The following is a 25,389-nucleotide window of genomic DNA, read 5'->3' on the forward strand; positions in this document are numbered from 1 at the left end:
GTGATGGGCATACTAAGGTTTCTTGGTGGTTGCTCTCATTTTGTGGAGATGTAATGTAGTGTTCTTTGTATGAAAAAAAAAAAATCTATGAAGAGAATACAGTTCAGTGAGTTCTGAGTATTTTCCCTGGCAGCTGTGGTATGGTAGCAGGATCCAGCTCTTTGCTCGAATACAGCACTCCTTTGATCATTTAACCAAAACCTTTCCATTAAATACCTGCTTTGTGAGACCAGCGGACCAGTTTGAGGGATGGAGGAGAGTACGGGTCACAGGGCAGACAGTCAAGGTACAATATAATCCCAGAGATGAGACATGTGCGGTGGAGACAACAGCCAGCAAGGCAAAACTCCATATGCCATGTGAGCATCTGCAAATGGTGTAGGAGTTTACGAAACAAGGCATGCTGCCTGGAACGGTCAACAGTGGTGTCAGGAAGGAGACAGGACTTGATTAGGCTTCAGAGGGGTGGGGGAAGAGTGTGAGCAGACTTCGACTGGGGTTTTCCTGGGGCTTGTTGATGTAAAGAGGACGCCACCCTGACTGCGTACCAAGTCTGCGTTCGGAAACCCTGGAAGAGTGGGTCATCAGAAGAAATGGGCAGCTTATGCAGCAATGGCCTTAAAGTCTGGCAGAGAACGTGGGCCTCCCAGGGCTGGCTTATGAATGACCGGTCAGGACGGGGGCAGGCTGACCAGATAGGAGGCTGCTGCCACGTTAGATGATAATGCCCAGGCCAGGGTTGTCCTGGCATAAAAGAGTGGCCTGGGCATCAGCAGAACCAGCCGGGATGAGCCTGCGTCTCTGACTGGGGCTCAAGGGCCTCTTTCAGTGTGAAGTTAATTGGATCCCATGGGCATTAAATCCCTGACCTGGGCCTTGTTAGTACAAGTCCCCTCCAACTGGAGCTAACCAGTGTGGGTGCTGATCTTAATAGGGTGCTATTTTTGCTGCTGGAGTCTGAAAGAAGTGTTTAGTTTCTATGTAACCACACATAGAAAGAGGGAAACCTTTAAAATGCTCTTCTACCTTATTTGCTTTTTTGGTAAAATATGAGTGTTTTGAGAAAATGTCACACTGTTCATATTTTTCTCTTCCTTATTATGTTGTAATTTAGTCTGGCCTAGGGGCCAAGGGGGCTGAGATAAATGTTCTTAGAGGGGATCAATTTCAGAAGAATTCCATGAAATAAGAGATTTCCCTTGTTCATATACTAACTGAGCCTACTCAGATCCAAATGTGTAAAAACTTGAAAACATTCATATAGATTTCTTTAAATGCTAACTTTTAGCTCAGACATTTACCATCCTTCAGAGAATGCTGTTTGGTCTATAAACCACACAGTAAAGTGAAAATTATTCCATTTACTTGAGTCATATAAAAAAGTCAAAACAGAAAATTAGGATTACAAAGTGATTTCTTGGTCCAAACACTAGGGCCAAGTCTATAATTAACTGGCTGCCCACCAAAATTCATTTTACTTTGTTCTTTGATGACACAGCAAGTGAGAACAACCAAGCCAGAAGAAGACAGGTTTGGGATGGGATGGAGAATTATTTTTTGAAATTAAGCATTTAGTCATTGGGTTTTGACTGGGTGTTATTGGATTAATTTCAATCTTTTCATACTCTGAATGTACTTGTTTAATCAAATTTTAATGTGCTTTAAAAGAACACATGAATCAAAGTTAAATGTTAAAGTGCATGGAAGGTTTTAAAACAGAAATTTAAAAAATGAACAAATCAAATCATGATTTAAACTCAACTGTTCACCTTGACATTTAAGGCAGTATAAGGCATTTGGGAGTCTATACAGTATTGCAAAGGACAAAATATTTAAAAGCAGCCCTTTTTTTTACGGCTTTATGGATGGGCAGTTGTCTGACAAATGGTACAAAAAGAACTATGAGGACTTTATTAGAACCAATAGAAAATAAGACAGTCTCTATGTTCAGTAACAGCCTCCCTCCCACTCCACTCCCACGGCCCGTGAATCACATCTCCCATTGTCTGTGCCCCTGTGTATTTCCTTTACACACTGACTCTGGGCTTGGCCACATGACTTGTGGTTGTCAATGGGACATCAGTAAAGATGATAGAAGCAAAGGCTTCAAAAGTGCTTGTGTATTGGGGCTTTCCCTCTTGGGATGCTGTCCTGAAATCACCAAACAGTCAAGAAGCCCAGGATGAAAGACCACGTGAAGGTACAGCTGACCTATCAGCTCAGTGCAGCTGCATAAGCAACCCCAGGTGAGACCAGCGGAACAACTTTGCAGCCAACCCACAGAATCATGAGCAATAATAAATCGTTACTCTCTCAGGCCACTGTGTCTTGGCACGCTTTATTATGCAACAAAGGTGAACTAAAGCCATCTCTAGCACAGTAAATATACCAAATCCCAAAACGTTTTAAAATGCGATCCAATCTAGAGTTGCAAAGTCTGATTCACATCTTAAATGCTGGTCACTTAGAGATACGTGACAGCAAGGAACAGGCTTGTCGGGCAGATCGTTCCACAAGGCAGAGATAGGGATTCTCCATCCTCCCCCTTCCCTGCAATGCCTCTGACTTTCATTGCAGGTAAATAATTATTACCTCTTAGCTCACTTCCTCTCTACCTTCTCTGTAAGCAGAAAAACATTAGTTGTCTTCACAAAGTCTGCATTCTTTGCAAAAAGTACAATGTTTAAGAGGTTCCAAGGGAAAAGCACATGTTTTGCAAACCACTGACCATCAAACACCAGTTATCTTAGGGCCTTAATATCATTAAAATAACATTTCAGAGGGAACAAAGAGCTACTTTTTATTTGGCTATAGAATGACAGTTCTCTTTCTTTTTGGTTGAGAGAGGGAAAAAGATTTAAAGTTGAAATGATGCTTGATCTATAGCAACAAAAATTCTAAACAACTGATCTAATGAACACAGCCTTGAAGGCAGGGTTCAAATGAGCAAGAGGCACTGATAATTGGGGGCTTATCACCGCTCGAAGAGGGGGACTGATAAAGTTCAGGCCAGCAATCCAGGCTGACATTCCTTTGGCTCCCTGGTCACAGTCCGCTCCAGGCTTCCTCAGCTGCTCCCAGCACCAGCTCAGCGTGAACCTGACGAGTCACTGGAAAAAATTGCTCATTGGCAGCTCCACTCAGACGAGCTAGCTTCTTTGCCCTCAAGGGATGAATGTTTTTAGTGCAGTTCCATCTTATTTATGGACTGACCCCTTCCTAAGGCTTTTCATGTGAAGAGGAAAATGAAAGCTTTATGATCAAAAGCATTCCATATTTTAGGATCTGTACAAATAGTCATAACCTTCATTTTCAGTCTCTCCTTCTCTTTGACTAGCAAGAGTCCTCTTATGAACACAATGAAGACAGATAAAACAGCCTGCCCAAGTTCCTTTTTATAGTCTCAGCAGAGGCCATTTGCTATTTCAGTTGATCCTAAAAAGGAGTGTACTCTTCATGAAAAATCTGAGGGAAGCTTGATGAACTATAGCAGCAAACAGCATCTGTTACCACATAAAATCTGCTCAGATACTGTAAGGATATTGTTTATTTTCCAGCTTCTTCTCTTGAGACCTTGACACCAACCAGTAGGTGGATGCAACTTCCTGATTGTAGGAACATACAGGGTTGGTAGAAACTTCTAGGAGAGCGCAGAGCAACCGTGGGAACATCACTGTATTTCAGTGATGTTCCTTAATGCCAGAGCTGATTTCCTCATGAGAACTAGCTCTTCTGGAATTTGCCAAACTAGGGAAGTTCTACAGCTGGTGGCTACAGCATTTCTTTGGCAATTACTTTGTACTATCTCAATAGCTCCCACGGCACATTTCTTGACCTGATGCTAAAATCATCTCAGATCAGGCCATTTTGTTTGGCTGGCTTCAAGAAATGGTCTCTGAAGTAACGGTCAGGGGCGCTGCACCCAGACTTCTATTTGTAGTCTTACTCCCACATTTAAAAAACTGCCAAGTAAGGTAAACCTGGTTGGATTCTGGGCTGATTCATTCGTTGACTCTGTGATTCATTGACTCGTTCATTCATGAGCCCTCACTGTACACTGATTTCTGTGAAAGGCTACTGATGAAATAAAAGACATGTGTCTGGCCCACCAAAGCTTACAGTCTGGGTGGCCAGCCAACATGCCTCTGAAGTGAAAAAAGAACAAAGACATTGTTTTAGGAAAGCAACAATGACAATGGTGGGTGGGGACTTCTCCCTTCAACTTACCCATCTTCCTTCCCTTACCTTGCTCTGATGGGTTGAGATCCTAGTCTGGGTCCCAGAGCACTACCATTTCCAGGAGAATTCTTTCTCGCTAATGCTGGGGATATAGAAGTTGTTCTTTGAGGCACCTGAAAGAAAACCAGAATTCAGAAATATCTTCCATAAAATAGCTTCCACAGGGTTCTGCCTGAAAAGCAACCTACTCCTTTCCTAAGATCTGCCAGGAGATACCAGGAAAGAAACATCTTGCATTTCTCAAAGACATAGTTAACTCCCTAAACAAAATCAAACGAAAGACAGTGAGGCACATTTCAGGCACCATTAGGGAGTACAAAGTGCTCAATTTTAAAAACAAATTTAGAAACAGACCAAGCGAATTATTTTGATTCACTGGGCTGAAATAATTGATTTCCTTCATTTGCACAAGAGTGGTGGATATCAGAAATTTCTCCGGGGTATCATTAACGCAGATGATCACTGGAAATTGCATCTGATGAGACGTCCAGATAAACCAGTTAAACCATTTCTAACTCACAATACAACTGATAAACAGGTAAGGAAATTATGAAATCTGGTGAGAAATTAGGGTATCAGGCTAGAACTTGGGACATGAGCCACATGTTAGTGAGCTCAGAAAAACTACTGCAATAGATCCTGAACGGTTCCACTTCCTAATCAACTTGCAATTTCTAATTAAAAACAAACCGCCAACACTGAACTTTGGAAGGTCAATTTGCAAACGTAATACAAAACAGGACTAATACTGAAAATACTGGAAGGTCTTCAGAAAACTATGTGAATACCAGTCAGACTGTGAGGTACAGTAGGAAAACATACCATTACCTTATCTGTCAAGGGCCTAAGGTAGAATTCAAGCATGCCTCATGTTATGAAACATTTTCTAATGAAATCAAATACTGGTTAAGTGCACCAAAGGAGTCCAACATAAGGGGAGAGTAGAGGAAAAACTTATTTTAGGAAAAGTGACTACGAAATGAAAATGTACATCTCCTGTGACAGCTGGTTGGGCTAAACATTCATCAGGTGCTTCAACTTTTATTTGTTTTTGGAGACCCTTTTAAAGTAGGTTTATGTTTTGTACTAGGTATTTTAAAATTATGCTTTGTTTTAATATTATGTTTAGTATATTAAATGATATTTAACACTAATACGGATCTTACTGGTTATTATAATACATTTTAAGATAAAGACCTAGAAAGATGAGTCAGTGAAGTGAAGAAAATAACCAAATCAGTGTTCCCACCTGCTCAAATTAAATATCACTAGTTTTCCTTTTGCACTTGGTCAACTGAAATAGTTGTAGAGAGAGAGAGTCTAATGAATTATTAAAACCTAAAATCTTTGTATTGATCTAAGTTTTTTCTCCCAGAGTTATAAGTGTGTGCCTGTGTGTTTTTAGAGAGTGGACCAATAAGGTCAAATGTTTCCCCAGCTCTCCTGTCTGCTCCTCTGCTCATCCTACTTTCCAGATTGAACTTTGCTCCATAAATAACCTTTTCTGATGGCATCTCTGCTTCCACAAGATGAGAACAACAACAAAAGAGCCATTATCAGCTAATTTCACTTTCAAAATAATGGAAATCCTGGTATAATATCCTTCTGAGAGGAAGATGAGGAAAAATATTTGAAAATCATTGGGTAAAAAGGTCTTATTTTTTTCTGGCATCAACAATGGCATCGATTTCTGGAAGTTGTGGGACATTCCATTTGTCATAGCTTCTATGCTGAGTTCAGGAGAAGGGGAATCCTGAACCGGGAAGAATCTGATCCAAACATTTCTACAGTATTTTGATATTTCCAGGTTGTCTGTAGTGAGATGCATGGCCACGTTTTACGACATTTTTTGGAATGTACAACAACTTGGTATAGGCAAAAACAAATGAAACCAAACCAGTGGAAGGGCTGGCCATTTTACCCTAGAGTTTAATCCTCAGTAATCAGTTAAGGCTGGAATTAAATCACAACCTGGCATAGAAGAAGCTTTCCTTAAGTGGAGCCAACTAAAATATTCTAAGAGCATTACTATCTTCTGAACATTTGAAACCTGTTTTCACTTTGGGTTATTAAAAATAGGAATAAAAAAATTCCTTACTTTTTAATCTGGAAATTTTAAATTTGTCTAGACATAGATTCAGTCATCGATAAAAATATCCATATTGTTCTATTTCTTAAGATGGATAGTTAAAAGAACAGTTTGGAATGCTTGGGGTTGTGAGTTCTAATTCTGGATACAGGATATATATACTTCCAAGTCATTCAGTCTACCTGAGCCTCCATTTCTTTGGGGAAAATGGAGATCAGAAATGATAAACGACAATCCAAATCTTAGCTCGGGACTGAGGAAGGACCAAAACAAACGCGAGAAGGGACGGTGCTTTGGTGCCAGGTTCTTCAATACTATGAATGGTCTGGAACAGGGGTAATAACAATGATAACAGTAATAGTAATAGTAATAATAATAATAATTATTATTATAACAAACAATGATGACGATGACAGTGATGTCGATAAAAACCCCAGTAATATTACCTTTGGTGGAATGTCTTCTTCCTGTCGTAACCAAGAGCTTCGGTCAAACTTCTCAATGCGAGTGGGGAGAGGCGGGTTTTCAGAGGTGGGATCCGAGTTCTGGCGTGGCATCTCCACACGGTGAGAGCTCACGTTCAGAGCCTCCTGAAACCCAGAGAGGCCCTTCGTGGGCTGCTCGTGCACCGACTGGGAGGCTGTCAAGGCAGGTCCCTGGGATTTCACAGCTACCAGATGTGGGATCTAAGCATCAAACCAACATCACAGCAGTGTTATTAGAAGAAAAAGCAGATCAGCTAGGACCTCACTCAGGGGAAGGGGAAATAAAATTTTAGGGAGAAAGAACCAGAGTACACAGAGCCCATCACAGTTCTCTGCAGCATGCTTTTCAAAGCCCTCCCGAATTTCCCATTTAGAGCTGGAGGGCTGGATCAGGGTTCCTGGCAAAGCGTTAAATAATTGACTTGGGACTGCTAAGAAGTCAGTGAAATAAGTGTCATGATAATAATGATTTTTAGTGAACATTTATTAAGCAGCAATACAATATATTTACAAGCACTTCTCTTCTAATGTTACAAACTTCCTCCTTTCAACCTCCTAACTTTGACTTCAGAGAGTGCTCTGTGAAACAAGAATTGCTCTGAACATCTTACTTCTTGTGAACTCACTAAATCGACCATGAGATGGACACAATTATTTTCCTCATTTTACTCATGAGAATGTAAGGATTAGAGAGGGTAAGTAACAACCTAGATTTCACAGTTAATATGTGCCAGAGCCTGGATTATAACCCACACATACGCTTAATTGTAGTTCCGGTATCGTAACCCCACAGCCTAACTGCTACACTATCCTGCTTTCTGGTGAACTGGCTCTTACCAGCTAGGATATTATATATCTCTCGACACCAGGATGTTTCTTTTAGAGTTGTGGTAAGTCTCACAATTTGGCATGTGTTGATGTTGTTCATGCAGGGAAGAAATGTAGTCTTTAGGCAGAAGGGTGGCTTTTTAACACAAATCATGAACATCTAGAGTTCAGAGTACCCTTTACCATTAGCACTGTTCACACTTCATTGTTTGTGCTCATGTGAGCCTGAGTCCCCCTCCATCACATAGGTAAGCTCCTTAAAGACAAGAGCCATGTCTGACCTCCTATCTCTGAGTCTAGCACTGTGCCTGGCATGTGAAGGTGCTCAGTCAACTTGGCTGGGAAAACATCTAGAGTACTTTCTAAATTAAACTGTTAATTCCACAAACATTAATCTAGTATCTGCTTTGTACAAGGGACCTACCAGACCCTCTTTGGATTGAAATCTCAGTGCCCAGACTGCTGGGGAGCATCTCTACAGCCCTCCTCCACCAGCCTGGCCCCGTTCCTCTTGCCCTTGAGGTCTTATCCCTGGAGCAGCCCTGCCCCAGCCTCTTCAGACCATCCTGGGTCTGAAACCTGCAATGTTATTCATTATGGTTCAGAGGAAATTCTCAAAGTCCCGTTCAGTGGAATGTTATGCTTTAACCAGGATAGAACTGTAACCAATCAAATTTATATTAAGGGTAAATATCATTAAATATATTAAGTATTAATATGAAAACAAAGCCTATCTTACAAATATGTAGTACATGCACCCCAACGTTCATAGCAGCACTGTTTACAACAGCCAAGACATGGAAGCAACTTAAATGTCCACTGACAGAGGAATGGATAAAGAAGATGTGGTACATATATACAATGGAATATTACTCAGCCGTAAGAAAGAATGAAATAGTGCCATTTGCAGCAACATGGATGGACCCAGAGATTATCATACAAAGTGAAGTAAGTCAGAAAGAAAAAAAGACAAATACAATAAGGTGGAATTATATGTGGAATCTAAAATATGACAAAAATGAACTTATCTATGAAACAGACTCACAGACATTGAGAACAGACTTGTGGTTGCCAAGGCGGAGGGGGTTGGGGAAGGAACGGATTGGGAGTTTGAGATTAACAGATGCGAATTATCATGTATAGAATGGATAAACAACAAGGTCCTACTGTATAGCACAGGGAACTATATTCAGTATCCTGTGATAAACCATAATGGAAAAGAATATGAAAAAGAATGTAATATATTTATGTTTAACTGAATCACTTTGCTGTAAAACAGAAACTAACACAACATTGTAAATCAACTATACTTCAATAAAATAAATTTTTAAAAATGTAGTACAAAACACAAACCTACTTTAAAAGAGCCCCCAAAATAAAAACAAAAATTGAAGCTCCTGAAGAATGTTTAATCCAATTAGCTGTCACAGGATATCTACATTTTCATTTCCTAGTCACTTCAATAGAGTTTCATAAGTTTTCCCTCTACTTCCCCCTTTTACAGGGCAAAAGTATCCTAAAAGGTCAAAGTTAGGGGCTTTTTAAAGAGGAGGCTTGTGTGTTAAAAGAGAAGTTTCTATAAAAATGTACCCCATGGACAAGCCTCTTAGATAGCCTCATCCACCAGAGGGCAGACAGCAGAAGCAAGAAGAACTACAATCCTGCAGCCTGTGGAACAAAAACCACATTCACAGAAAGAGAGACAAGATGAAAAGGCAGAGAGCTATGTACCAGATGAAGGAACAAGATAAAACCCCAGAAAAACAACTAAATGAAGTGGAGACAGATAGGCAACCTTTCAGAAAAAGAATTCAGAACAATGATAGTGAAGATGATCCAGGACCTCATCCTGGAAAACGAATGGAGGCAAAGATCAAGAAGATGCAACAACATTAAACGCAACAACATTCGCATTATATGGGTCCCAGAAGGAGAATAGAGAGAGCGAGGACGCAAGCAAATATTTGAAGAGATTATAGTTGAAAACTTCCCTAACATGGGAAAGGAAATAGCCACGCAAGTCCAGGAAGTGCAGAGAGTCCCATACAGGATAAACCCAAGGAGAAACATGCCAAGACACACAGTTATCAAATTGGCAAAAATTAAAGACAAAGAAAATTACTGAAAGGGAAAAACGAAAAATAACATACAAGGGAACTCCCATAAGGTTAACAGCTGATTTCTCAGCAGGAATTCTACAAGCCAGAAGGGAGTGGCATGACATATTTAAAGTGATGAAAGCAAGACCCATATATATGCTGTCTGCAAGAGACCCACTTCAGACCTAGGGACACAGACTGAAAGTGAGGGGATGGAAAAAGATATTCAATGCAAATGGAAATCAAAAGAAAGCTGGAGTAGCAATACTCATAGCAGATAAAATAGACTTTAAAATAAAGGATGTTACAAAAGACAAAGAAGGACACTACATAATGATCAAGGGATCAATCCAAGAAGAAGGTACAGCAATTATAAATATATATGGACCCAACACAGGAGCGCCTCAATACATAAGGCAACTGCTAACAGCTATAAAAGAGGAAATCGACAGTAACACAATAATAGTGGGGGACTTTAACACCTCACGTACACCAATGGACAGATCATCCAAACAGAAAATTAATAAGGAAACACAAGCTTTAAATGACACAATAGACCAGATAGGTTTAATTGACATTTCTAGGACATTCCATCCAAAAACAGTAGATTACACTTTCTTCTCAAGTGTGCACAGAACATTCTCCACAATGCTATGAGATTAGAAATCAATTATAGGGAAAAAAACCGTAAAAAACACAAACACATGGAGGCTAAGAGAAAAAGAGGGAGAGGACTCAAATCAATAAAATTAGAAATGAGAAAGGAGAAGTTGCAACAGACACCACAGAAATACAAAGCATCCTAAGAGACTACTACAAGCAACTCTGCCAATAAAATGGACAACCTGGAAGAAATGGACAAATTCTTAGAAAGGTATAACCTTCCAAGACTGAACCAGGAAGAAATAGAAAATATGAACAGACCAATCACAAGTAATGAAATTGAAACTGTGATTAAAAATCTTCCAGCAAACAAAAGTCCAGGACCAGATGGCTTCACAGGTGAATTCTATGAAACATTTAGAGAAGAGCTAACACCCATCCTCAGAGAGGAATGAACACTCCCAAACTGATTCTATGAGGCCACCATCACCCTGATATCAAAACCAGACAAAGATACTACAAAAACAGAAAATTACAGACCAATATCACTGATGAATACAGGTGCAAAAATCCTCAACAAAATACTAGCAAACAGAATCCAACAACACATTAAAAGAATCATACACTACGATCAAGTGGAATTTATCCCAGGGATGCAAGGATTCTTCAATATATGCAAATCGATCAATGTGATACACCATATTAACAGATTGAAGAAGAAAAACGATATGATCATCTCAATAGATGCAGAAAAAGCTTTTGACAAAATTCAACACCGATTTATGATAAAAACTCTCCAGAAACTGGGCACAGAGGGAACCCATCTCAACATAATAAAGGCCATATATGACAAACCCACAGCAAACATCATTCTCAGTGGTGAAAGACTGAAAGCATTTCCTCTAAGATCAGGACCAAGACAAGGTTGCCCATTCTCACTGCTATTATTCAAAATAGTTTTGGAAGTTTTAGCCACAGTGATCAGAAAAGAAAAAGAAATAAAAGGAATCCAAATTGGAAAAGAAGAAGTAAAACTGTCACATGATACTATACATAGAGAATACTAAGGATGCTACTAGAAAACTATTAGAGCTAATCCATGAATTTGGTAAAGTAGCAGGATGCAAAATTAATGCAAGATGAATGGATAAAGAAGATGTGGTACATATATACAATGGATATTACTCAGCCATAAAAAGAAACAAAATTGAGTTATTTTTAGTGAGGTGGATGGAACTAGAGTCTGTCATACAGAGTGAAGTATGTCAGAAAGAGAAAAACAAATACAGTATGCTAACACATATATATAGAACCAAAATAGAAAAAAAAAAAGGTTCTGACCAACCTAGGGGCAGGACAGGAATAAAGATGCAGACGTAGAGAATGGACTTGAGGACACGGGGAGGGGGAAGCGTAAGCTGGGACAAAGTGAAAGAGTAGCATTGACATATATGCACTACCAAATGTAAAATAGATAGCTAGTGGGAAACAGCTGCATCACACGGGGAGATGAGCTCAGTGCTTTATGACCACTTAGAGGGGTGGGATAGGGAGGTGGGAGGGAGACATAAGAGGGAGGGGATATGGGGATATATGTATATGTATAGCTGATTCACTTTGTTATACAGCAAGAATTAACACACCATTTCTAAAGCAATTATACTCCTATAAAGGTGTTAAAAAAAAAATTCCTTGGTGAGGCCATTTTGTAGTCAACACCCCTCTCCCAACTGCTGTCAACGACTCTTCTGTTTTCATTATAATTTTGCCGGTTTTAGAATGCCTTATAAATGATTGCATGCAGCCCCCTTTTTTGGTTTGGCTTCTTTCACTTAGCAAAATGCATTTAAGATTCATCCATTATGTTACATGAATAAATAAGAGTAGGATTGCTAGGCTGTATGGTAAATGTATGTCTAACTTTATTAAAAACAAAAACAAAACACCAAGTTGGTTTTGAAAGCAGTTGTACCATTTTGCATTCCCATCAGGAATGAATGAGAGGCCTAGTCATTCTCCAGTGTTGTCAGCATGTCATATCATCAGTTTTTGCTTGGTTGTTTTTAGCCTTTCTAATTGGTGTGCAGTTGTATCTCATTTTAGTTTAAATTTGCATTTTCCTAAGAACTAATGATACCATGCTACTTTTTATAAGCTTATTTGTCATTAATTTATAATCTTTGATGAATGTCTGTTCACATCATTTGCATTTTTCTTAAATTTAAGTTTTCTGTTTTCTTATTGTTGAGTTTTAAATGTTCTTTATATATTCTGGGTACAAGTCCTTTACCTGGATAGAATTTGCAAACATTTTCTTATAGTCTGTAGCTTATTTTCTGTCTCTTAACACTCTTTCATAGAACCATCACAAAAAGGGCTTAATTCTGACAGAGTCCAATTTACCATTTTTTTCTTATGGATCATGCTTTTGATGTCCTATCTAAAAAACTTAAGGTCACAAAGACATTCTGTTTCCTCCTCAAAGTTTTATATTTTTGTATTTGACATGTAATCTATGATTAATTTTCAGCTAATGTTTAAAATAAAATGCATGGAATATGTTAGGTTAATCCAAAAATGGGCAGAAGACCTAAATAGACATTTCTCCAAAGAAGACATACAGATGGCCAAGAAGCACATGAAAAGCTGCTCACCATCACTAATTATTAGAGAAATGCAAATCAAAACTACAATGAGGTATCACCTCACACCTGTTAGAATGGGCATCATCAACAAATCTACAAACAACAAGTGCTGGAGAGGGCGTGGAGAAAAGGGAACCCTCTTGGACTGTTGGTGGGAATGTAAATTGATACAGCCACTATGGAGAACAGTATGGAGGTTCCTTAAAAAACTAAAAATTGAATTACCATATGACCCAGCAATCCCACTACTGGGCATATACCCAGAGAAAACCATAATTCAAAAAGACACATGCACCCCAATGTTCACTGCAGCACTGTTTACAATAGTCAGGTCATGGAAGCAACCTAAATGCCCATCGACAGACAAATGGATAAAGAAGATGTGGTACATATATACAATGGAATATTACTCAGCCACAAAAAGGAACAAAATTGGGTCATTTGTAGAGATGTGGATGGATCTAGAGACTGGCATACAGAATGAAGTAAGTCAGAAAGAGAAAAACAAATATAGTATATTAATGCATATATGTGGAACCTAGAAAAATGGTACAGATGAACCGGTTGCAGGGTAGAAACTGAGACACAGATGTAGAGAAAAACGTATGGACACCAAGGGGGGAAAGCGGGGGCATGGTGGTGGTGGTGGTGGGATGAATTGGGAGATTGGGATTGACATGTATACACTAATATGTATAAAATGGATAACTAATAAGAACCTGCTGTATAAAAAAATTTAATTTAATTTAAAAAAACCTTGAAATTTGCAGCAGTTATGGTTACAAACTGAGTCTGCTCATAACCATGGTTTATAATTGGCATGATTTCTATAAAAAAAAAAATGTACCCCATGGAAGGTTAGGCCTGGACTCATTATATACAAATAAAAATAAACAAGTGCCAAGCTGGCTGCTACTGAAAACTCTTGGATCTCATATACTAAAGGCAAACTTAAAACCGAGACTCCTTGACTGTATCTACTCTTAAACTCCAGTTCAAATAGCATTACATATTTCAAAGGTGACCTCAGAATATTCCATAGAAGTGTTAACACAGGTGGATACCTGGAAGAAGTTTAAGATATTTGGGTGAAAACATCTATATTACCTTTATTTTTCATGAAAATTTCATACTTCATTTCAATTCCTATTTCATTTTTGGTATATATAAAATCCTCTAAAACTTCCAGAAACTTCCTCCTTATCTAAAAGTGGAGATATCTTCTTTTCTTTTCCAAATAGCTTAAAACAATGGTTCTCAAACTTCAAAGTGCATCAGAATCACTTGGAGGCTATTAAACCCCAGACTGCCAGGCCCCAACCCTAGAGTTGCTGACCAGTAGGTCTGAGGTGGGCCTCAGAATCTGCGTTTCTACCAAGTTTCTGGCTGATGCTATGCTGCTGGCCCAGTGACCACACTTTGAAAACCACTGGCTTAGAAGACACAATTTTACTTAACCTAGTCCATTTAATTTTTCCAGTTTCAGGCTCATGCGAAAATCCCAAGGAACAAAAGATAATATAATAGTTTATACGTATCAAAGGTCTCCACAAATTTTAGTTTTGGTAATTGTAACTAAAAGGATGCTCGTTCTGACCTGGCAGGAACTCCTCCGGGTCTCCAGAGAGGCCAATTTACCAAAAAGTGACTTTGTGGTCGGCTTAAAGTTAAGGATGGTGCTTTGTTCTTTCTCACGCCTGCTGCTCTGCGCATTCAGTGGGGTCTCCTATCTTACTAGAGACTTGATATGAAAAGCCATGACTTGGCTGGACCCATGCCTGAATCCATGTTACAATTCCCTGGGCTTTTATTAGACTTTACTGTATACCTGTTGAAAGAAGCCAGTGGAATGAAGGGAGGATGTACCTGGGGATCTACTGGTCTGAGCATGGGGGGTGTCCGAGCAGGCTGAACCCCACTGATGCTGAAGGACTCCGACCGTGGGGGCAGGTTGGGGTCTGATATCCTGTTGGCAACCTTGTGAGGCATGGCAGGTGAACTCTGCCGGTTGAGCCTTGACCGTTCTTCTACCTAGAAGCCAAAAAATGAAAAAAGAAAGAAAGAAAGAAAAAAGAGTGCCTCAATGGATGGAAGCTGATTTACTTCCTAGTTAGGATTTTCTGTAGTCACCTGCACAGCCATTTTGCATCTCTCTGATCAAATCACTTTAGAAAGCTGAAGCTCTCCCTATCTGCTCTGCATCAGAAATTGGCAAAAAGCTCTTTCTGTGGGAGTAACTACCAGCAAGAAGAACTCACAGAACACTTAAGCCATCATCCTTCCCTCACCCATTATCTCGTGCTATTCCGTTGGCTGGGGATTAGGGATCTGCTTAAGAGTTTATTGTGCGTTAGTTGGAACACCATCCTGCTAATCGGTCACAAAGCCAGGGGTCAGTGAGGGAGAGAGGTAACTACGGCGGGCATTATGAGTGCTTGGGGAAAACAGAAAACTGCTTTCAGCTGACTCATGGGACAGGGCAGGGAAGAACACAGGAGGGCTGGCAGAAGGATGAGCTGAGCGTACTCACCCGCCATTGATTTCTTCACATGCCCTACTCATGGGCAAGTGAGCCTCTCAGGCAGCTCACTCAATGAACATGGCCTGTCTTAAACTGACTTCCCGTATCATTTTCTTTTTCTCCCTTTCTTTTCAGGTGTCTCTCCCAGCTCTCTAGAATACACTGTCCCAGCGCCTTCTTTCCATTCCAGCCTGGGCTCCACTACCTCCCTCTAACCCTTCTCCTGCCTGTTTCTCCACGCATGGCATTCATTCTTGCTACTCCTCCTCTCCTCTCCCTCCTCCAACCCTCTCTCCTTTCTGGACACTTCATTTCCTTGTCATTCCCTTGCTGCAGAGTCTCTCTCAGTCCAGAGGGGATAACTGATCAGAAGTGCTTTACAGGGAAGGCTCTCTTTACAGGTAAAAGTTACCCTTGGTAACTTATTTGCTGCAGACAGACTGTGGCAGAGGACAAATTAAAGGAAATTTTGGATAAACAAAATGTACGCTGTAAGACATGATTTAAAATCTTCGACAGCTTTAAGAGGTCTAGCACTTTTCTTCCAGGTCCACCCTGTCCTGCCCTTTATTTCTTTAGGGTCAGTCTGACAGCTGTAATTTCCAAATTCACGGGGGCAATGCACCCCACCCTGATGACCCGTAACTCTCTTCTGCCGACTCACTGTCTTTGTGTTGCAAGAGCCTGTCATGGAACCCACATGCAGGTCCTCAAGACAGCTAAGAGCTTTTTAATTCATTTTACTTCCTGATTTGAAAGGAAAATTCAAAAGAGCTATTCTTTCCCATCCTCCCTACCTTATTTTGAATCTTCCTAGAGGCAGACTCAGTCTCATACACAAAATAAGTCTGTTTTTAAAACTCTCAAATCAACTACAAACATGTTAACATGTTAAGATGTGCCATAGTGCAGAAAACCACTCTCTTGCCTCTACTTAGAGGTAATTTGAACACCTCTTCCCTGACCGTGGCTGTGCAGGGTACATACAATTGGCATCTAGTTGACTTTGGTTTTGAAATTCCATGTCCCAGAAGCTTACCACATACCAAATAAGATTAGCTGCAAAAAGCCAGGAATATAAACCAGAACATGTATACTTTGTGTATGTGTGCAAAGTATTACATCAGCAATAATGGGCTATTATTGCATTGAGCAAAAGGAAATAACAAAGCCTGACTTGAGATAAGACCATAAAGAAGAGAAAGTCCTGCAAAGACAACCACAGATAAACTGAGACCAAGGCATGCAATGTATTGCTTTTCCAAATACTAGACTCTTTGAAAAGAAGGTGACTATTTCCAGATGACTGGAATTAGTCAAATATTAACCATTTTCTTATTTCCAGGGAAGATCATTAAATAGATAAATCACATGTATAAGTACCCTTCACTATCTGAACTCTCACCATCCAAACCATTGCTGTCTGAGGTCAGGAATCCAAGAGGTTTGGACTCATTTTCAGATAAATACCTGGCTATCCAAACTATAGCCACTTATTACGTGACATTTAGGAACCAAATATTATAAGGGAGTGAAGAGTACTTGCTATTATTGTTTTTTCAGCTGTAAAATATCCTCAGACTGTTTTAAACCCACATTCAGAAACAGCACATTAAAAATAACAGTCTAAAAGTCTGTCCCCCAAGACTCCATCTTGAACAAAGAAATTATATTTGAGATAAAGAATTTTTCTGGCAACTGCCAGTAACAAGGCTCCAGTAAAGGCAGCACCTTTGTCTCTAATAGGACCATGGGCCACACGGGCCCTAAAGCTGTTGTTAGAAATGAATGGGGCACAAAGTGGGGTGCTAATTTTCACAGGCAGTTAATGGGTTTGATTAGTCAAGCGTAGCTATCACTAATGTACTTCTAGTAACATTTCCTATGCCTTCTCTAAGTTAGTTTAATACTAAATCCTACCATTACTATGTTTCAGTTTGTGCCATCATAAAATATATGGTGTGAATAATCTATTGTTATACTCAGCAGATTATTTCAGAATAAGTCCAATGTGGTGAAATTTCCTGGGTTGAAGTTTGTCCAAAGAAATTTGAAAATCTATGTGACAGGTGTAACAATGAGGCATCCGGCTACTTTGTCTCAAGAAAATCTTGTCCTAAAGTCTTTAGGAAGATAATGCTGCCTGTTGCTTTTGCACCAAAGGGCATTGGAGGAAATATATCAAATTAAACATCCAAATAACAGTTTCAAATGGCAGAGGGGAAGCTGGCCCTTCTGCTTATTTTGCTACTGGGCAAAGGCCTGTCTCCTGATTCATCACATCTTATGTTTACTAACTGAACAGTGAGTGAGACAAAAAAGAAGGTGTTTTCCCCAGATTAAGAATATATTGTGATTAAAAACTGGCTTACAATCAAGATATGTTTCAGTCTGCCTTTCATGATACTAAAAAAAAAAAAAAATCTATTAGCTGAGCCTTTGCTCCAACCTCCTGCTGCCAAGAAGTTGTAAAATATCTTAAGTACCACCAAAAAAGAGTGTTCTAGTAGCATCAGATAAATAGTGTCAAGGTGCTAGACCATAACAACAAGACATTTATAACAAAGGATATCACACTTGATGGGATTATCAATAAATACAGAGAACAATATTAGGAGAGACTGATCAATTTTACTATAGAATCAGGTGTTTTTCTTATTAAAAGGATCATTTTAACATCAAAACTAAAATAACTTTGGAGAGGTTTGGATAACCTCCACAGAAATGCTATACTATTTATTACAGCATTACGGGGAGAAAGAAAAAATAACTGTGGTCTCAGAAATAAAATTCTGCTCCAGGCAGGACTGCGTTATCCACTGGGTACTAAAAGAGGGATGTCTAAGGCCTTTGAGATATATAAAAGTTGCATGAATACAGATGACCTGAAAAGAAACATGTTAATTACAGGATGTGAAAAAATTTCAAAATAAATAAAAATACATTGAAACATGTATAAGTGTAAACATTATATCAATGTCAACTGTTAAATTGTTTTGTACATTTGAAAACAATTTATAGCTTCCAGTGTCTCACTTAGCAATAATGAATGATAGCTGCTGAGAGAGAATTTCAAAACAAAATTATAGAAGTAATTTTTAAAATGTTGACAACAAAATATATTTACAGTCATATGGGTGCATTTTAATAATACTTTATATGACTGTAGGGTCTGTGGGGTTTACGAAGCTCTTAGAAGGCCTGCCTTAAGAGCTAATATGTGGTGAATTGAACACAATTGTATGGGAATATTTTTTCCCCAACTGGACAAAACAATTTGATTTTTGTCTTTACTGGCAATGCTGGAGGAAGAGAAAGAAGTCCAATGATTTTTAAGTCCTCGTTAGGTACTCTGACCCTGCACTCACTGGGCACATGAAGAGTTGAGTCATGCTGTCTTTTGGCAAAACCACATGGGCAGATGGCTGCTGAGTAAGACTGGTGCTATCCCTTCTCTGGGGCACCTTTGAGGACAGGGGAGGCTCTCATTCATAGGGAATGCTTAAAATGTAATCTTGTCTAAAGATAAGGGCCTGGACTACTTTTCCAAGATCTACTCCTAACCACTGATTGCACAGAAAAGTACAAATCCTCATGTTAATGGAGCACATAACTTAAAAGTAATGAGGCAAATCTTTGGCAAGCTGAGATGGGAAATTAAAAAGTGTGTATCTATCACCGGGGAGAGGTAAGTGGAAGAGATGGGAGATGCATGTGAACTGCTCATGTGAAATCCCAACCAGAAACAACAGAGGCGAAACACTTATTCCTTGTGGGCAACAATGGCCTTGGGAGCAAAATAGAAATATGTTGAATCATGTATTTCATTTGCATTTGTACAGCGCCTACAGTTTTTTGTTTTTTTTTGTTTTTTTGGGGGGGTACGCGGGCCTCTCACTGTTGTGGCCTCTCCCGTTGCGGAGCACAGGCTCCGGACGCACAGGCCCAGCGGCCATGGCCCACGGGCCCAGCCGCTCCATGGCATGTGGGATCTTCCCGGACCGGGGCACGAACCCGCGTCCCCTGCATCGGCAGGCAGATTCTCAACCACTGCGCCACCAGGGAAGCCCACGCCTAAAGTTTCAATGGCACATTCACATACATGGTTGCCCAGGATCCTCCCAACCTTGAGACAGGAAGTACAGGTGGGGAGGATGCACCTCAGGAAGACTATGAGACTTCCAGGTCACAAAGGCCATAAGTGGAAGAACATGAACTCAAACAAGCTCTTTCCTATTTCCTGTCAGGTCTCTCTCATGCTAAATCTTAAGAGAGATAAGTAGAAACTGAGAAAGATGGGAAAAGAGCCATAAACTCTCTAAATAGTAATATGGGACCTCATATATAAAATAATTCATATAAAAAGAAAAAACCATCAGTGTAGAGCAGAGAAAACAAGTGGAGAAGAGTTCTTATGTACAAGGATTTCAAAGTCCAATGGGCTGATGGGATATAAAGAGACATCTTGGCCCATCATTTGCCAAATAAAACCATGGCCAGATGACTGGCATGCATCAGAGAGAAAGAACATGATGAAGTGTTAAAAAAAAATTAAAATACCATCTCATGCAACACTCATGTAGACAGAGCATTCTGTCACTGCTGTGTGCTGGTGAAAATAAAAAAAAAAATTATTGCCAGGCTGAGACAATCACATGCCATTATAAGAAACAGGAATCTGTACCATTATAAAGAAGGGCATTATAAGAAAAGGAATATCCATCTTTCAAAAAGTGCCAAATTTCAAATTTTGCTGATGTTTAACAGAATATCATACTGATGTTTTCACAAAACAAATCTGACTTCCATTCCAATCTAGAAATGGCAGAGAATTTGAAAGGGGTGAGAATGCCCCCCACTCCTCCTTTTAATGGAGACATTAATGTTTTTTCTGGCTGAAATCTGAAAATCAAAGTCAATGTAACATTTAGGACAACTAGAATACTCAGTAAAAGGAGAGAGAAGAGCTCAAGATTTGCCAGTAACCAAGTATTTTCATTTGTTCTTACTACATCCGACAGATTAATAAGAAAGGAAATGAGAAATGTGATGATTTATGTTTTACAAAATGAAGCAACAAAAACACGGAGGATGAAACATTATAACAATATTACACTGCTAATGAAAAAAATGTCGATTGGAAATAAGGAAAAGTAAGTGGATGGAAAAGTAATCAAAGAAGGAAAAACCACCCTGACGAGAAGGTATAGAGCTGAGTTAGAAACCAAATATGGGAGCAGATTACAGAAGAGGCTGCTGTGGGTGGAAGATGGCCAGGTGGTGTCTCCAATGGCATATGGGGCAAAAAAGCCCAGACCCTCTATCACAGGAGACCATGGTATAGCTGCTGCCTACCCATCCCTGGTGAGGATATTTTCAAATTTATATCCTCGCAGAGGATGCCTTTGAAAAAGAAAATGGTACCTTTTATTCTACTTCCAAAAGAGAGTTTAACCCAGGTTCTTTTTATTGGTTGATAATTAAGATACTGCTGAGCTGGAAATTCTGTCCATATCTAAAGTCTTGAAATGTACTTCACTGTCTGGCTACTTTCAACCCCACCTACCTCCTACTATAAGAAAAGAAACCTGTAAATAAAGCTCTAGAAGAAAAGTTCATACATTGCTGATTAGAAGCATTGAGAGATCAGGAAAATAAGGATTCTCACACTCATTTTTATTCCCATTTTAAGAAGTGGGTGTTAAAAAAATGATGAATTAAACTAAAGCAGACAATTATTTGTACTTATTTGTATACCAGTTGCCCCAATCCCCAATTTAGCACTGTCACTCATTCTATCATCTAAATGTTTCATCTTTCTTCTAAAATATGAATACCCACTCTAAGACTTGGGAACTGTTTCATGAATAGATAGGTGGTTAGTTGGAAGCTGGATTATGTTAAACACACCCAGGAGGATAGGATTAAATCTAAAATCCTAAAAGAATGTTCCCACATGTCTAAAAGTCCATGAAGCCCAAAGGAAGAACTCCAGCTGTCAGGAAGGCAGGGACCTTGGAAGATGTCACCCACCAGAGGTGGCCCAGACTTAGGATGGCCCGGGAGCCTCACATCGGGAGTGCTTGATGACACAGCCATGCTGTCTGCACTCCCACTGGCTATGTTTCCTTTACTGCTAGGAGCCTGGCTGAGAAGCACAGGGGAATTAAGAGGTCTACAAAACTGCCCTGATGATACCTGCAAAGATTTGCCCCCAGGAATGGCATGGCTTCTGAAATCTTGGGAACTGTGAATTAGTTCTGAAGAGAGAGGACAGGCCAGGAAATTTAATGATGAGGACAAATAGTAATTAGAAAATAATGAAGTCAAAATGTTTAAGTTCAAATCAAAACATGCTGGGTAGAGGTGGAAAGAAGGAAGTGGAAACTGCTTTACGTTTCCCCTCCTCCTCTGGTACATTTGTTCATGAGGGAGCTGCACAAGGGACAGAAGAAATTCTGGTATGCTTTGCAAGGCCTCATGGTCTTCTCCAATGGGATCTGTTGGTGTCCCTTTCCTAAACTCATGCTTGGGGCTGGGAGCACTGAAGGTCAGGTGGTCATGCATCAAAGAGAGATCATTTAGTGATGCAGCACTTCTTAGAGGAGTCGAGGTACTTGTATGGATGCATGAATTCACGCCCCTCCTGCCCCGAGGTACACATGAGTCTCTAAGGCCCTCCTTACTTGCTGTAATGGACAACTGGGGGCTCATCACTTTGGAGATGCTGGGAGAGGACACACAAATGACCTTAAGTCCTGACTCTCGAGTTGGGCTACATCTTTGGGAGCGAGATCACTTTGTTGATCTCACTGTGGTCCTTGAGGCTCCCTGAGGCTTCAGTTGCTCCTCAAGACCAAGTCTAATAGGATAAGCTGGTCCATCTTTCTTCCATAAGCGATGCTCAAACAGGGGTCTTGATCTGGAATCAATAATTTCTGCAGGTGCTACTGCCATTAGCTTAGGAGAGGCTAGTTATTCAGGCTCTCGATACCTGCCATGATCATGAGCTATGAGTCTGGCTTAGCTGAGGGTTTCAGCTTGATGTGGCTAAAGAATGGTTTAGCAGTGGAGGAAGGTGACACATCTCTGCTAGCCAGGAACCACATCAGCTGCTGTTTAACAGCACAGTGATTGTGCTTAGCTGGAAGAACAGGTGGGTTATTAAGGGGTTGGTGCTGTACCTGGGAGTAGGATCACAAAATTGAATTACTGACCTGGGAGAAAGAGGCAGTTGTTACAGACATAGGTAAATACAAATCGCATTCATAGACTAAGGGAAAGTGATCAAAACGTTCTTGACACTGAATGACTTTTCTCTACAGACTTAGTTTTTAAGTTTTAAAAGTTATTAGTTTTGTAAAAATAGTATAAAATCATTATAAAGGATTTAAACATAAATACATAAAACATAATACATAAAAGTATTAAAAAGTTTAAAGAAAAAAACTCTATAGTTTCTACTTCCCATAAACAGCCATTATTAACATTAGGACAACATAATTTCAAGCATTTTCTATACATATGTAAGATACAGCAGAAAATTAAAAATTATACAAATAGGATTTTACGTAAGAAATCGGGTTCTGGTAGTATTGTAGTCTAGATAACTTGAAATAAGCTCTAGCTATACATATCTGAAGATACTAGAAGAAAATGCAGAGTAATGTAAATCACCCTTTCAAATGACTAGTTATGCTCACAAGAAAATAAAGGAAATCATTAGTCGCCACATTAATGACAGAACTGAAAACCAGGGTGTCAGGCATATGAGATGACACAGCGACTTCCTGGAAGGGCTGTTGATCTTGGCAAGAGTTATTATTTTGTTTGTTTGCCTTACTCATTTGGTTACCACCCTTTTTTTTCTACTATTCAAATAATTTTTAATGAGATTTTAAAATAGCTCATCACAGAGCCAAGTTCCTGAAAATTCTTTGTCTAGTAGTTGAGCAAATGAAGGACCATTACTTTGAAAGTATTTGCAAAAGAAATATAAATGACCTCTGACCCGGTAAGTGAACCACAATCACAAGTCTGGGTCCAACTGTGTGTTCACTGTTACCACAGAACATGGAATGTTAGCGACAATACTAATAATCACTTTTAGGGTCTAGGTATGGATAGGAAATGATCCTACCCAGAATTCCTTAAGTCTTAAGTCATATTCTTCCATGAAAAAGTCACTAAAAACCCTCCTGCCACAAACTCAATTGGATTCCAATAAGGAAAAGGATTTTCTACTTCCTGTTGTTACTTACAAAAAGAACAAATGGATTAAGGTAGAGAAATAATGTTACAGTTCTTCCCAAAGCAAAGCATGTGTGTCTCATAATGAATTATTTTCCAACTTTGTAGCACTAGTTTAACTCTCTGTTTCTACTGGAGAAACTCATTAAGGCCAATTTCCTCAATACAGCACAGGTACAGGCTGTACCTGCTTGCTGACTTACCTCCTTGGCCCACGCTGGTTTCTCACTAGGACTCATCCCTTCTTTGTAATGGTACAGTGGCTTCTTCTCCACAGGCCTCTGCTCCTGCCGCTGATGCTGAAGGGAAACCAAGTAGTCTCTCTCTTGCTTTAGCTGTCTCTGTAGTCTTTCTGCTTGTCTCTGTTCTTCCAACTGTTTGCGCTTATATTCCTGTCCAGATCAGGAAAGGAGAACAAAGAAAAGGCTAAATCACCATATGGAAACCATTAGGCCAGTACCAGTGAAGCATGCAATGGAACCAAAAGAGATGATAAATAACAAAGGACCTTAATACCAACAGAACCACAAGAGGACATCAGGATGTGCCATAGAGATAAACTACAGCCTTGGGTTAGCATCTGCACAGAATGTGGCATTTAATGAAAACACTATTGTTTTAATGGCAACCCCTACAGAACACCACCCTTTGCAAAGTGACTTGCCCTTGATGAATTGTAACCAAGACAGTGGCAATAATGAGGACATTTGGACGGTCAGCACGCAACCCCTATAAGGAACCATCCACTTCCTGGTTTAGTAATTAAATCATTCAAACATGTACAATTAAGTACAAAACGAAATAGGTACCTAAAGATACTGCCTAAATCATCTTTTGTTTAACAAAACTTGGACCAACGAAACCATTAGCAAAAACCATGTACAGGCTAAAAAAATATCACAGTGCCACTGAATAAAAAGCTCAGTTAAAAAAAAAGATACACCAAGAAGCTCATTTGGAGAGCAGTGCAATAATAATAATAAAAAGTACTTCAAGTGGAAGCCGCCTGAGCAGGGAACCACAAAACGTTCCCATCGTAAGGGTAAAACTAATAGTCTGCAAATGAAATATGACTACAGAGCTGAGTGGGTTCTTACAGAAGAGGGGCACTTTGCTGTGATTGTATTCCAGCATGTTGCAAATGACCTCAAACATTACTCTGCAATAAACACAGTGGGTCTCAAAAACAGTCTGAACTTATAATAAGGCTGGATTCATGATAAAGTTTCACAAATAGCTGGAGTTAATAAAGAATGCATAACAAGTATATTAAACATATTGACTCAGCACACTGGGTCAGGAAACGAATTAAGTTTTAGGAGATTTTCCAGGTCCTTGAGGCTTGGAGGATCCCCTCCTTCCTGACTGGCATGTTAGAGGAGATCACACACACACACACACACACACACACACGTGCGATGAACACAGAGCAGGTCAGCTGGCTTGGCTTTCCCATTACCAGAAGTAGAGCTTGTTCATGCAGTAGCTGCTGCTGCAAGATCTCTAACTGTCTCTGCTCCTCCTCTAACTGTCGCCTGATGTACTCCTGGAGAGGTAGGTGGCAGAGAATTCAGGGGAACACAACGAGAGAAAGAGAGAGAGAAAAAGAACCGGTAATTTCAAAGGTGAC

General features: G+C 39.7%; 1 protein-coding gene across 5 annotated transcripts in view; it reads right to left on the minus strand.

The window, feature by feature from the left end:
* TNIK (TRAF2 and NCK interacting kinase) overlaps positions 1-25,389 on the minus strand; it is a 438,436-nt gene that overhangs the window by 54,366 nt on the left and 358,681 nt on the right. For 2 of the 5 annotated variants that reach the window (XM_024124204.3, XM_024124205.3), the window contains exons 12-15: positions 23,963-24,151; positions 14,855-15,019; positions 6,775-7,014; positions 4,246-4,352 (exon numbers count right to left, since the gene is read on the minus strand). In XM_024124204.3, coding sequence (XP_023979972.1) covers positions 4,246-4,352; positions 6,775-7,014; positions 14,855-15,019; positions 23,963-24,151 — 701 coding nt within the window. Of the gene's footprint in view, positions 1-4,245; positions 4,353-6,774; positions 7,015-14,854; positions 15,020-23,962; positions 24,152-25,218; positions 25,306-25,389 lie in introns of all 5 variants that reach the window. The other 3 variants (XM_024124207.3, XM_024124208.3, XM_024124209.3) reach the window with 2 other exon arrangements.

Source organism: Physeter macrocephalus, chromosome 1 (assembly GCF_002837175.3).
Source record: "Physeter macrocephalus isolate SW-GA chromosome 1, ASM283717v5, whole genome shotgun sequence".
NCBI lineage: Eukaryota > Metazoa > Chordata > Mammalia > Artiodactyla > Physeteridae > Physeter > Physeter macrocephalus.